At 35.0% G+C, this 13546-nt stretch overlaps 1 protein-coding gene across 2 annotated transcripts in view; it reads right to left on the reverse strand.

The window, feature by feature from the left end:
- The window catches only part of LOC307159386 (serine/threonine-protein kinase PAK 3), a 61419-nt gene that overhangs the window by 24327 nt on the left and 23546 nt on the right, over window positions 1–13546 (reverse strand). The window contains exons 4-7 of one of the 2 annotated variants that reach the window (XM_079872721.1): window positions 12966–13119; window positions 10372–10409; window positions 4490–4552; window positions 1752–1904 (exon numbers count right to left, since the gene is read on the reverse strand). In XM_079872721.1, the coding sequence (XP_079728847.1) occupies window positions 1752–1904; window positions 4490–4552; window positions 10372–10409; window positions 12966–13119 (408 nt within the window). The remainder of the gene's footprint in view (window positions 1–1751; window positions 1905–4489; window positions 4553–10371; window positions 10410–12965; window positions 13120–13546) is intronic. The other variant, XM_079872722.1, reaches the window with a different exon arrangement.

Here is a 13546-nt window from a genome sequence, read left to right on the forward strand (position 1 = left end):
TATTTTCCAAGTGAAGCGTAATATTGAATGAGTAAAACAGAGGCCGTGGCCAATGGGAATTGGTTGGATCTAGAAAAGTGTGCGTTCCATTCAGCTCGCTGTCAAAGCTCGCAGTAGAATGACTGGAGGGGATGTTCTACCCAAGCCATCAAACTGCCGTCGTCAGAGAAGGAAATTTTGAAATTTCAAATTTGAAATTTCATCTGAAATTTGAAATTTTCAGATGAAATTTCATCCATCTGAAATTTTCTACGAGAATGATCATTTTTATCAAGCTCGTATATTTAAGTTCAGTAATTTCACTTAAATGGCAAAGAAAATTACCTATGAATTGTCATTTAAGTGAAATTACTGAACTTAAATATACAAGCTTGATCAAAATGATCATTCTAGAAGAAAATTTTCAGATGGCACTTAGAGGCTTTTACATGTGAACTCTTCATTTTCAGAATTTGATCAAAGATTACAAAGACAAGAAAAAAAATAAAACAATAATTGTGAATCAACTTGCATTAATTGTTCACCAAAAGACTAATTATATGCACAAACAATAAAATAGACGTATGACGTATATTTTGCGACAGAACTTACCGAACATGCAAGACATTGCTGTGTGCTAAATGCACTCATTGTAATTGTGTACATACAGGGGTATTTTTACCAGCTGAAAACTCGTGATGAGCTCATAAAATGTGTTAAGGATTCAAAATAGCACCAGGAATTCCTCCGTTACACACTTGAGTGAAGATCAGCTGCAAGGAGACGCTGTTCTGACGGTTACTGAACTGTAAAGGGCAAAGTAGCTCCTATAATGAGAAGAACCAGGTATCCTTGAGCATTCTGTCCTTTTAAAGGGTTAGTTCACCCAAAAATGAAGATTCTGTCAGTAATTACTCACCCTCATGTTGTTCCAACCCCGTAAGACCTTCGTTCATCTTCGGAACACAAATTAAGATATTTTTGATTAAATCTGAGAGTTGTCTCACTCCTCCATAGGCTTGGTGACGTACAACACAGACGCGCTACGCTTAAACACTGCGTGAAAAGACCCGAGGCCCAGCGAGAAGGAAATGAAAAGTGGAATAAAGTCGTTATTTTTGTTTGTTTTTGCGCACAAAAAGTATTCTCGTCGCTTTATAAACTTAAGATTGAGCCACTGGAGTCACTTGGACTATATTAACGATGTCTTTAATACATTTTCTGGGCCAGCAAGTTTCAGTCCCTTAGAAGCCTATGGAGGAGTGAGACAACTCTCAGATTTAATCAAAAATATCTTAATTTGTGTTCCGAAGATGAACGAATGTCTTACGGGGTTGGAACAACATGAGGGTGAGTAATTACTGACAGAATTTTCATTTTTGGGTGAACTATCCCTTTTCGCATCTTGTGTCACATCCTGTTTTTGGTTCGTTTAGATGTCTTTAGTGCAGTTTAAATATGAATGTAACACAGACCAGAGTTCGTTTAGAAGCGGACCAGGACCCCATGAAAATGTGGCTCTCGGTCCGTTTGTTTGGCGCACACCAGGGTTCGGATGGCACTTACTCAAATGAACCGCACTAACAGAGCAATCTCACGAGAGTTCGTCTTAATTGAACCAAACCTGCCAAATGTGAACACAGCCTAAGTCTCCCGCTTCTCAGATTTTTCTCCTGAGAAAGTACCTTAGAAGTCTGACATCTCACTCTAGAATGTTTTTGTTCATAATGTATTATATAATCTAATCTACAAAATAAACATGCTGTACTAACAGATTTGGTGTGCTCAGGCCGTGGAGCGATGATGGGTGGAACCTCATCCTCATCCTCCTCTTCTTCTTCTTCCTCTTCATCCTCCTCTTCCTCGTCTTCTTCTTCAGACACCGGAGGTGCAATAGGAGGTTCAGAAGTTGTCTTAGCCCCTTGCTGCGCTCACACACAGACACACACATGAGCAGAGTGCAAACAGTGTTGAGCACTTGATCCACAATCAATAAATATCACAAATTCATCCATGTACTGCTCATTTGTAGCCTTCATAACTAGCACATTTAAACAGGGCCGCAATGTTCTACATATATAATTCAAGCTGTCATGGTTAGGACTGCAGTCATTTCAACCTCTAGAGGGCGACATCATAAACACAGTAGACCTGAGTAAACTGAGGCTATTCCAGTTCATGGCTATGTCTGGAATGGGATACTAGTTTATACTAGTAAATACTGTCCATTTTAAAACTAGAAAATTAAACATTAGAGATTACTACACACTAACTGTTTCAAACAATAGTATTCTACATTGTTGCAACATTTCAATTTGTCCAGTTATTGTTATATTTTTTAATACATTTTAGGTTAATTTGTTTGTCTGATCAAATAATGAGTCAAAACTGCTGCAACTACTTCTGGTTCATTCATCACACATTAAAAAAAGTAAATTGCATTGTGCATACAGTAACCAGCGCAGTGCGTTTAATTGCATTCTCCACATTTTGCAAACGTAGCAGGCCATCTGTGTTTTTAAAATGTGTATACTATGAACAGTATACATACGTTGCAGCACAAGAAAGAATGTATGCATGCTAAGTATACTAATCCTAATGCTAGTTTGCTAATTCTATATGTCCATTCATGTGTGTTTTAATTTTCTGACAAGACTTGGCTAAAGGACTATCATTATACTGTCATTGCTGTGCTACGTCCGATTGGTATGTGTATCTGGATTAGGGCAAGTAGTTCATAAATACGCCATAGACACTTTACAAAGTCAGCTGAGACTAAGAGCACTGAACTTATTAAAAGCATTACCATAATGGAATGGATACTCGCAGGATCAGTGAAAACCCAAAGATTTACTATTATTTACTATCAAACGTAGCAAAATCTAACCCATTTAGTACAAACATACATATCGACAACACAAGTGAGGTTTGGGATCAACGTCTGTAAAAGCCAGCTGCGACGTTGTGATGATTAAATTATGAAAGGATTTTTAAAAGAAGCTTTGGCTTGAGAAAATAACTACACTCTTAAAAATAAAGGTTCCCAAAGGGGGTCTTCGTAGCAATAGAAGAACCATTTTGGGTTCCCTAAAGAACTTTTCAGTGAACAGTTCTTAAAAGAACCCTTTTTTCTTAGCGGGAAGAACATTTGAAAAATCTAAAGAATGTTTTCCACTAAAAAAGAACCCTTTGTGCAATGGAACAGTACAATGGATGTTCTTCATGGAACCATCAATGCCAATTAAGAACCTTCATTTTTAAGTGTACAACCTGAACTTTCAATTCAGAGCACTTGTTTTGTCAAAATGCATGGTAATTAAAACAGCTGAAACTGAAAACATAGCATACTCTACTTCCTAAAGAGTAAGCATTAAACAAACCCATATGCTCTACAAGGTGAATCTGAATTAAAACAGCAGCCTTATTTGTGTAAAGGTCACACTTACAGGATTAAGCATAACATGCATTTTCATATTTGTCTCTGCCAATTAGAAACTGGAATTTGGGCCATAAAAAAAAAGGTAAATAAATACAAATAAAATTCTAAACCTGAAATACAAGGAAGAGATTCCAGAAGCGTCCAGCACCTGTTGGTATGAGATGGATGGCGAAAGATAAAAGACACACATACACACACTTGCATGCATGTGACGCTGTTGTTGGTTAACTGCACTTTAGGGAGTATTTAATAAGGCAAGCAGCAATTATTTTACAGCTAGCAAGCACATCTAAATGGAGCACTTGAGTATAAATCAGAGAAATTAAATATCAGAGGGGAAAAAATAAGAACGATAATCAAATTTACCTAAATTGACATTAAGGTCCCTAAATTTATTTCTCTTTAAAACCCCAAGAAATAAAAAAGGAGAATTCCTAAAAAGTTGACAAATATATTTTAAAAATGAACTTTATATGAAATCAAGAAACTCCTGCTAGCCAAGTAATAGCAATTAGCAGTCATGCCTTGCTAGCAACCCTCTGGCCTAGATAGAAACACTGATGAATTTCACTTAATACATTACACAGAATTTCAATGAATACAGGAAATAAATGATTTCCTGAATACAGGAAAGACAAATTCATTCGTCAAACAATTTCATGGGGTCTTTGTTAATATGTTGGTGTATTATGGACTAGCTTTGTTGTGCATCCAGCCTAAGTTTCATTCTCGTTTTAGATGAGAAATAAAACATTGTGTTAGAGATATGACTGAGATTAGCTCAGGCAAGCCTTGAGTTTCCAGTGAGATCTAGAAATTTGTTTGCAGTGTGCAGCATTGCAAACCTTTTTTTTTTTTTTTTTTTTCATCTCACTGCAGTGAGTAAAGTTCAGACTGCAAAAACTACCTTGTGGAAAACCACAAATTTGGGCTGTTGGGTGTACAGTAATGTGTTTAGATATCAAATGCCCAAATATTGTGTCTCTGACTCATGGCTGCACAGTAGAGGCATTAGCTTTGCCAAATGATGCAGCTTCCTTAGTGCCGTACAGTATAAAGGTGAAGTGTTACCTTGTCAAAAAACGCGCTGCAGGTTCTAAGGCTGACAGGTGGCCCGGAAGACAGGAGGCGGTTCTGAATGATGATAAGGTTGAGAACGGGAGGATATTTTACTTGACACAAAAAAAACCCACAAAGTATTCAAACACTACAAATGGATTCCAGGCAACAGAGGATAGGAGGGAAAGTGTGACAGGAGGGAGGAAGGCAAAGGAGAATGGTGGCTTGGAGGTGAGATTCTTGTGAAAATAATGGGCGAGGAGGAAAATACAACTAAGAAAAGGAGTGAGCATCTTCATTATTGCGGTCTAAACATGGACATTCATTTGCCACCACTTTACAGTTCATAGTCACCAAACAATCAAGCTGTCAAAGTTTTTATACAAAGATCAGATCAATTGTCCCAGCAAAACCGGATTTTCTGCCAGATAAAATGTCAGATGAAGAGCTTTTCAGTGTGAGAGACACATTAATCTGGGGAGTGTTTAACTGTCATTCGTGTTCTTTTGGACATCTTAAGGGTCCCTGACACTTAAATAATCAAGGATTTGATGAATCGTGCATCACAACACACACTTCTGTATGTAGTCTATAATTACTAAGAAAATATTCTGATGAAAAGCTGTAACCACTTACTGTATTTTCTGAAATATCAGTTGCATTTTTTAACATCTGAAATTGACTTATATAACATCAAGCAACCAAAGTGCACATAAATATTCACACAAACAAAACCTATCAGTTCTAGCATTGCTAACTTGACACCACAGCATATTTCCTCATCAAACAAAAATGCAGTCAACTAAACATAAAGTTACACTGCTTACTTTAAATTGTCTGTTGTCATTAGCTGGGGGGAATTTAAAGGACGTATGTTTTTCTTATCCGAACATTTCACTTCAGCCTTAAATCGCTTCTTGTCCTTTCATGAACTGAACTTTGATGTTCGTGATTACTTGCGTACTGATTGAGTGAAAGTCATTTGTTGTTTTTACGGTTGTACGATGAGCAGATTTTTTATTGTCTAATAGTTCTGCAATTTAAAACGATTCCTAATTTGAATGCTTAATCTTAATTGTTGAGTTCTTTAACTCTTCGATGTTCTTCTATTAAATAGAAATTCCCAATTGTACACAATGAAGAAGATAAAAAAAAATGAAGAGATGAAATCAAATTATTTTTGTACAATGGTATCTAAGGCATTTTAACATTTGAAATTAGTTTGTGAACTAACTGTGAAAAACATTAAGTATTTATAGGTATCATTGATCATAATTTCTTTAGTAGACAAATAAAAGAGTATGCTTGTAATAAATATATTTTCCTCCTTTTGTTAACTTTGAATACATATATATTCATATTTTAATGTGGTAAAGTAGAAAAACACTGTAGATCAGATATTTTTACATCAAAATAATAGTAATAAGTATTTGAACTCTTTTAGTCTTTAGTTTTGTATATTAGAAATGAGTGGTCTGTGTGTTTGTACAGAAATGTTTTATCTTGTGGGTTTCAGCTTTCATCTCTCCTCAAATTTAACTTTAACAGTTTGTGCTTGTTAGGCGAGGTAAGGTATGTCAATTTTATTCATGTAATGCTTTGCCCACGTGCTGATAATTCAGTTTCGCTTTAAATTAGTTAGGGCTTGGAGTTTTTAATAAATGTTGTTTATAATGAATGACAATAATTTGTTTATATAATGTTTATATAATGTATATAATGTTTCTCAATTCTTTTTCTGTATACCAATCAATTTGAAGGTTTTTTTTTTTTTTTTTTTTTGGCAAGAGTGGAAATAAAATACATGTTAAAATTGTAAACATTTCATTTTATTTACCAGTATTTTACATTATTTCTGAATGTAATAAAATGCAACTTATACACAATTCAACTTATTAGTGTTTTTTTATTATCTTAATGCAATTTTGACCTGGTGTGACTTGCATTCTTTTTTTTTCTGGAAGGTACAGTACTTTCTTTTGGAATATGTTTTATGCAGGATGTCCTTCCTGACTTGGAGCATCAAACCACTAAAATGCATTAAAATACAATATCATAATACTGCATTCAGCTTCAATGCTGTAACAACACTAAGATTTTCCCTATAACTCTGAAGACACATTATCTAAATAACTAAATAAATTATATTCCTATTGAGTTTCTTTGTTATGAATTCCTGTAAATATTTACATAAATGTATGTTTTAAAAATATTTCATGAATAATGGAGTGGTATTGTCTGCTGGACTTAACGTGTTAAATAACGTTTGTGGAAACTATGCCCTTAAGCCTATTTAATGCTCTTTAAGAAAGTTATTCATGTAGTAAAATCAACCCACGCTCTGGAAAAATGTGTGCCTGTGGCAACATTCTTGCAAATATTTAATTATGTTGTTTCTTGCACGTTTATGAAAGTTTTAAAGTCAAATATCCAATGAGTGATGCTAAAAATCTTGTTTAATTGTGCCAACTTTGTATTATGTTGGTTTATATACGTTGAGTGATGCTAAAAGATTAATTCTCCAAAAAAAAAAAAAAAAGAAAAAGAATATACCCCCTACATTAAACCCAACCCTAAGCCCAACACATCATGAGATAAAGACGCATTTGCTGAAGCAACAATGCCATTTTACCTTGTTTTTACACAGAAGTTTTTACTTTTTCAGAAGAGCTTATCCCTGCATCCCCAACCAATTCGTTTACAAATAATGCACTATGGTAAAGGTGTTTTGAGGTGATAAAATATTATTGTACAAGGCACCATGCGAAAATCAGGGGCCGTTTGCATGACACCATTTTCAACCTAAAACGGAAAACCCTTGTTTTGGCCATTAATTTACAGGACAGCGGTGTAAAATAAAAACTGAAAACAGGTTTCAGAGTGCACGTTTTCGAAACCGATACCATTATCGTCTCCCTGTAAACAGCAAAAAAGTGAATTTGTAACAAACAGCGACGTCATACGCATGCGTATTACAGTCTATAGACACATAGCGTTTCTTTACAAAGTGACATCGCCAACTACTGGCCTGGCAGCAATATACAGCGTATATTTTCACGTATATTTTTAATCATTTATATTTTTAATCAGCGTATAATCAGTGTTTAATCAGCGTATATTTTCACGTATATTTTTAATCAATTATATTTTTAATCAGCGTATAATCAGTGTTTAATCAGCGTATATTTTCAGTGTATATTTTTAATCATTTTCACAGATCTGTGTGAATGGGGATCGTTTTGACAATGTTGACGTCTGTACGTGAAAAACACAAAAGAAAAACGTACCTGTACCTGTGTTTAAATGTACCTTTAGTCTTCATTCATTGATAATCTGCCCCTGTGTAATCATCATTTGTTTAAAAGAAATAAGAGTTGTTTTACTGCCCCTAGTGTTCATTTGTTACTCTTTTCTTTTTTTTTCAAAAATGTATGTAGAGGCACATTTTTTCTAATAAGCCGAGTTGCACAAAACTGTTCTTCTCAACCAAATTCAACTCAATTTTAAGCCTTAAATATGTTGAATTGGGTTTATATTACCAAGCGGTAAAAGCGGTTTTGTGCGTAAATCTATAAAAGATAATGTGAACACACAAACACACAGGGCCAAATTAAAGCATCACCTCATCGCAGGAAGGTTTAAAAATTAAGCACTTGTGAAGCTGAATCTTTCCACTGCTTTCAGCATCAGTCAAGTATGTGATTGATGATAACCTGAATTTCACACAGTCCAAGTTTGGAAATTTCACAACAGGGAAAAATAACATGTCCAGATTTACACAGATACGACATGGAATCTGATTCAGGTGCAGTATGCCATCTACTGTTAAAGGGATACTCCACTTTTTTTGGAAATAGGCTCATTTTACAACTCCCCCAGAGTTAAACAGTTGAGTTTTACCGTTTTCGAATCCATTCAGCCGAGTTTCTGATATTTAGAAGAATATCAGTAACCAGACAGTTTCTGGTCTCATTGACTTCCATAGTAGGAAAAAATATATACTATGGAAGTCAATGAGACCAGAAACTGTCTGGTTACTGATATTCTTCTAAATATCAGAAACTCGGCTGAATGGATTCGAAAACGTTAAAACTCAACTGTTTAACTCTGGGGGAGTTGTAAAATGAGCCTATTTCCAAAAAAAGTGGAGTATCCCTTTAACACAACATTAGTTACGGTATCATTATGAAAGAGACTATATTAGTCTTGACCATTACTACTGTAACAGAAAATTCGTGGAAAAAACCCGGAAAATTCAGCTTTAACCAGTTTAAGCTGGCTTGCAAGGTGTCTAGCTGGTCTAGATGGTTCACTAGTTGTATACTTAACTGGTAGAGTCTATTAGAACCTCTTGGTCAAGATGTTTATACCTTGTAGCCCACCAAACACAGCTTTAGCGCCTTAACACGCTATGAGACACATGTATAATATATACATGTTTAGTGGTAACTTTTAATACTTTTCAGTGGGTGGCAAATCAAAACCAGCAACAGTTATGTAGATAATGGTCGCAGAGGAATAAGCCTTTTGAAGATATGTGACCCTGGACGACAAAACCAGTCACATTTATACATCACATGAAAGCTGAATAAATAAGCTTTCCATTGACATATGGTTTGTTAAGATAGGACAATATTTGGCCGAGATACAACTATTTGAAAATCTGGAATCTGAGGGTGCAAAAAAAATCTAAACATTGAGAAAATCGCCTTTAAAGTTGTCCATTTATGTTTGCGATTGTGCTGCATTCACTCACAATAATAAATATTTTATATATTTACGTTTGGAAATTTACAAAATATCTTAAATGGAACATGATCTTTATTAATATCCTAATGATTTTTGGTATAAAAGAAAAATCGATAATTTTGACCCATACAATGTATTGTTGGCTATTGCCACAAATATACCCGTGCGACTTATGACTGGTTTTGTGATCCAGGGTCACATATGTGTTTGCTTAATTCTGTGGTTTAAAATCACCCTTGAATCTAGGTCAAACACAACAGTTTTGTCACAGTAATCTGGCAATGATGACACCATCAATAACATCAATGTTAGAAATATATGCAGGTGATGGGGAAGATATTGAAACGAAGCTAACTAGATGCACAAGATCTTTATTATCACAATATTAGAGCAAAAGTGATCTTTATTGTTATTTTACAGAATCTTTGAGTCACGATTACATTTAGGGCCAGATTTACTAAATAGAGCAAATGATCGTGAGCGCAATCCCATAAAAGCGCTGACGGGAGCGAAACGTTCTGAGCGTGATCTTCTGACAACGCGCAAATTAAAGACGCAGCCGGATCATTTCCATAATGACCAACGCAAACTACCAAGAGCAGCACAAATTAGCATCTGATTTAAGACATGCTTTTTTGGGTGTTCAAGAATGGCGCAAACACCAGTAAATTTACGAGCGCAAACCTTAATAAACCACCTTGCATGATTCATTTAAAAATTCTCCTCCCATAAATTTTGCGTCTGAAAGGGAAACTCCTACAAATGCAAATGCAATAAGGTGAGCCGCAAAAATAACCGTGTCCACATCTTTTCAGCGCTAACTTTTCACTGCGCGCCTTTAGTAAATCCTGACAGTAGTTTAACACCAAAAGAGGGTTTGCGCTGGAGCAAGCTGTTAGTAAATCTGGACCTTCATCTGTTACTAAGGAATGGCTCAAAAAATACATAATGGTTACATAACTACAAAGACAATGTGCAATTCAGCTAGTCCATGTTATTAGCGGTTATGTTTGTGAGGGGCAGACATGGCATTACTGGATGCTTGAATCATGAATCCTTTAATTCATGAAGATGAATTGGTAAATTGAAATAAAATGTCAAACTGGGAAACAAAACAAGAAAAAGACCAATAAAAAAACACTCACCAGTGTATTGGCTGCAATGTAACCATGAGCAGATTTATCTGGAAGCAAAAAAAAAATAATTCCATTAGTCAGAGTTTTACTCAAGCAACCCAATTTAAAATATAATTATATAAATGTAGTATGTATCAAATCCCAATAGCAGTCTGTGTAATACTAATTCTAAAGGTACTTGTTTTGGGATTGTCCGGCCACTCTTAAGAAACTGAGTCATTTGTGCTATTTATTCTAATATGTCATAGTAAGTTTGGGATTCATATAATTGAAAAAAAATTCTTTGTTACCTCCAAGAAGTTTTAAGGTTACTGCACCACACCATTTTATTTCCACTTTAATGGTGTTTGTTGTACAAAGAATAATTAATATACAGTACCAGTCAAAAGTTTGGAAACATTACTATTTTTTATGTTTTTGAAAGAAGTCTCTTATGCTCATCAAGCCTGCAGTTAAAAAACAACAACAACAACAACAAAAAAAACAGTAATATTATGAAATATTATTACAATTTAAAATAATGGTTCTCTTTTTTAATATACTTTAAAATGTAATTTATTTTTGTGATGCAAAGCTGAATTTTCATCAGCAAGTACTCCAGTCTTTGGTGTCTTATGATCCTTCAGAAATCATTCTAATATGATGATTTATGATCAATGTTGGAAACAGTTGTGCTGCTTAATATTTTTTTTATAACCTGAGATACTTTTTTCAGGATTATTTGATGAATAAAAAGTTAAAAAGAACTGTATTTATTTAGAATAGGAATCTTTTGTAACAATATACACTACCGTTCAAAAGTTTGGGAACAATAACTATTTTTTTTTTTTAAGAAATTAGTACTTTAATTCAACAAGGATGCGTTAAATTGATAAAAGGTGATGGTAACGATTTATATTGTTAGAAATGTTTTTATTTTGAATAAATGCTGTTTTTATGAATAAATGCTGTTAACGTTTTACTCAATGAATCCTGAAAAAAGTATTCCAAAAAAATATATTAAACAGCACAACTGTTTCCATCATTGATAATAACTGAGTATCAAATCATCATATTAGAATGATTTCTGAAGGATCATAAGACACCAAAGACTGGAGTACCTGCTGATGAAAATTCAGCTTTGCATCACAAAAATAAATTACATTTTAAAGTATATTAAAAAAGAGAACCATTATTTTAAATTGTAATAATTTTTCATAATATTACTGTTTTTTTTGTTGTTTTTTTGTTTTTTTAACTGCAGGCTTGATGAGCATAAGAGACTTCTTTCAAAAACATTAAAAATAGTAATGTTTCCAAACTTTTGACTGGTACTGTACATTTAATTGATTACTATGATTTGAACTACTGAATTTCATATAATATGTATAAAAAAATGTGTGTCCTAAAAAAATAATAATACTTAATCATGCCAATTACATGCAAATTAAGTTCTACAAATATACTATTCATAACAAAACAGGCACCATTTCATCAGAGTGTTGTAATACATTTTTCAAGGTAAGGCCCAGGGATTTCATTGGGGTGGCAAGAAATTCCAGCCTACTTAAAATCTACAGAAAATGACAATATCTAACCATGACCATGTATAGCCTTCATGTATATACTTTAAAACAACGTATTGTAAGACACACACATTTACTAGTGCTACACATCTATACCACACCGACTTAGACCCTATAAGCATATTCTTCCAATAAAGTGGCTAATATGAAGTGGCTTATTTTTACAAAAAAAATAAATTGATATCTAAAAAGGAAGTGTCAGTTGTTATTGCGATCAGAAAGTGTTGTGCAACAGGGGTAGCTAGAGGGTAGGGATGCACCGATACCGATACCAGTACTCAGGTGTCGGTCCGATACTGTGCTCATGTACTCGCAAAACTACCCCGATGCAACCGCACCCGATGCCACTTGAAGGGGCTGTTCACATATCGCGTCTAAAAACGCATGGAGAGCGCGGCCACACCGTTTCCGTAAAATGATTCTCCTTCTTTCCACAAGCGCTTGCGCTCCCGTGGCGCCTGGAAAAACGAGCGCGCCGCACCGCATGCGCGTCGCTTCTATTATGAGTGGGCTTGCCGCACTCCTACATTTGAAATAACGAATTTGCACGGGCAAAACACGTGATATGTGAACGGCAATGGCCCCTTATGGCAACCTGACATTAGCCTAACCTCTCGTCAGTTGAGCAGGTAGTCGGAGGAGGAGTAATGTCAGCCGTTTGGAGATATTTTAAGATAAGCAATGATGATAAAAGTAGAGCAGACTGCAAACTATGCTCTGCTAAATTGTCAAGAGGAGGGGTGAGAAATAGCTGCTTTAACACAAGCAATTTGATTATACAAGTTGTATAGGCCTATTTATTTTGTTACAGTCAGAAAGTGAAAAATATCTGATGAAAATAAAACATTGTTAGAAGAACTGTAATGGTATTATTAAGTACTCATATTGGTACTTGGTATCGGTACGTACCCAAATGTAAGAACTTGTACTTGGTCTGAAAAAAAGTGGTATCGGTGCATCCCTACCAGAGGGGTTGTCAAGCTTCACTACAGGGCCACCACATTTGCATGTTTATTTGAGTGGGTGTGCATGCCTCACCTCCTGACGTGAAGCTCATGTATTTCTGGTTGTTGACAGTCTCTTTGGAGTCGTAGAACTTGAGAACATCTATAACAGCCTGAGGGTTTTTCTTCTGTTCCAGCTTAGTAATATTAGAGGTTTGCAATAACCGAGCCCATTGCTCTGGTATACCCTGTTTATGTGTACATTGGAAATAGAAAAAAAAAAGGACATATAAGTAAATCATAAATCTTTTGCATGTGCCAAACACAAATGAAAAAAGTAAGAACCCTGAACTAGACTTTGTGACACTATTAGCAATTTCTAAACCAGAGGTCCTCAAATAGCGTATCGCTGTCCGGTTCCGGGGTTCGAACCCTGGTTTGGTTCCAACTGGACTGCGAGACATAATGACAACAGTAGATTCTACTAACAGTAGTAGTTCATGTGTGCATTGTTCTAAAAATCCTCCATATAGTTTCTGATTTTCATAACTAATGCTATTATTTACAACAAACACACATGCCATATCCATACATATAGTACACACATGCCAAATGTCATAAAAGGATACCATTCGCATGAACCATACATCACAGAAAACAATGACTCTCAAATGA

The sequence above is a fragment of the Squalius cephalus genome (assembly GCF_949319135.1).
Source record: "Squalius cephalus genome assembly, chromosome: 5".
Taxonomy (NCBI): domain Eukaryota; kingdom Metazoa; phylum Chordata; class Actinopteri; order Cypriniformes; family Leuciscidae; genus Squalius; species Squalius cephalus.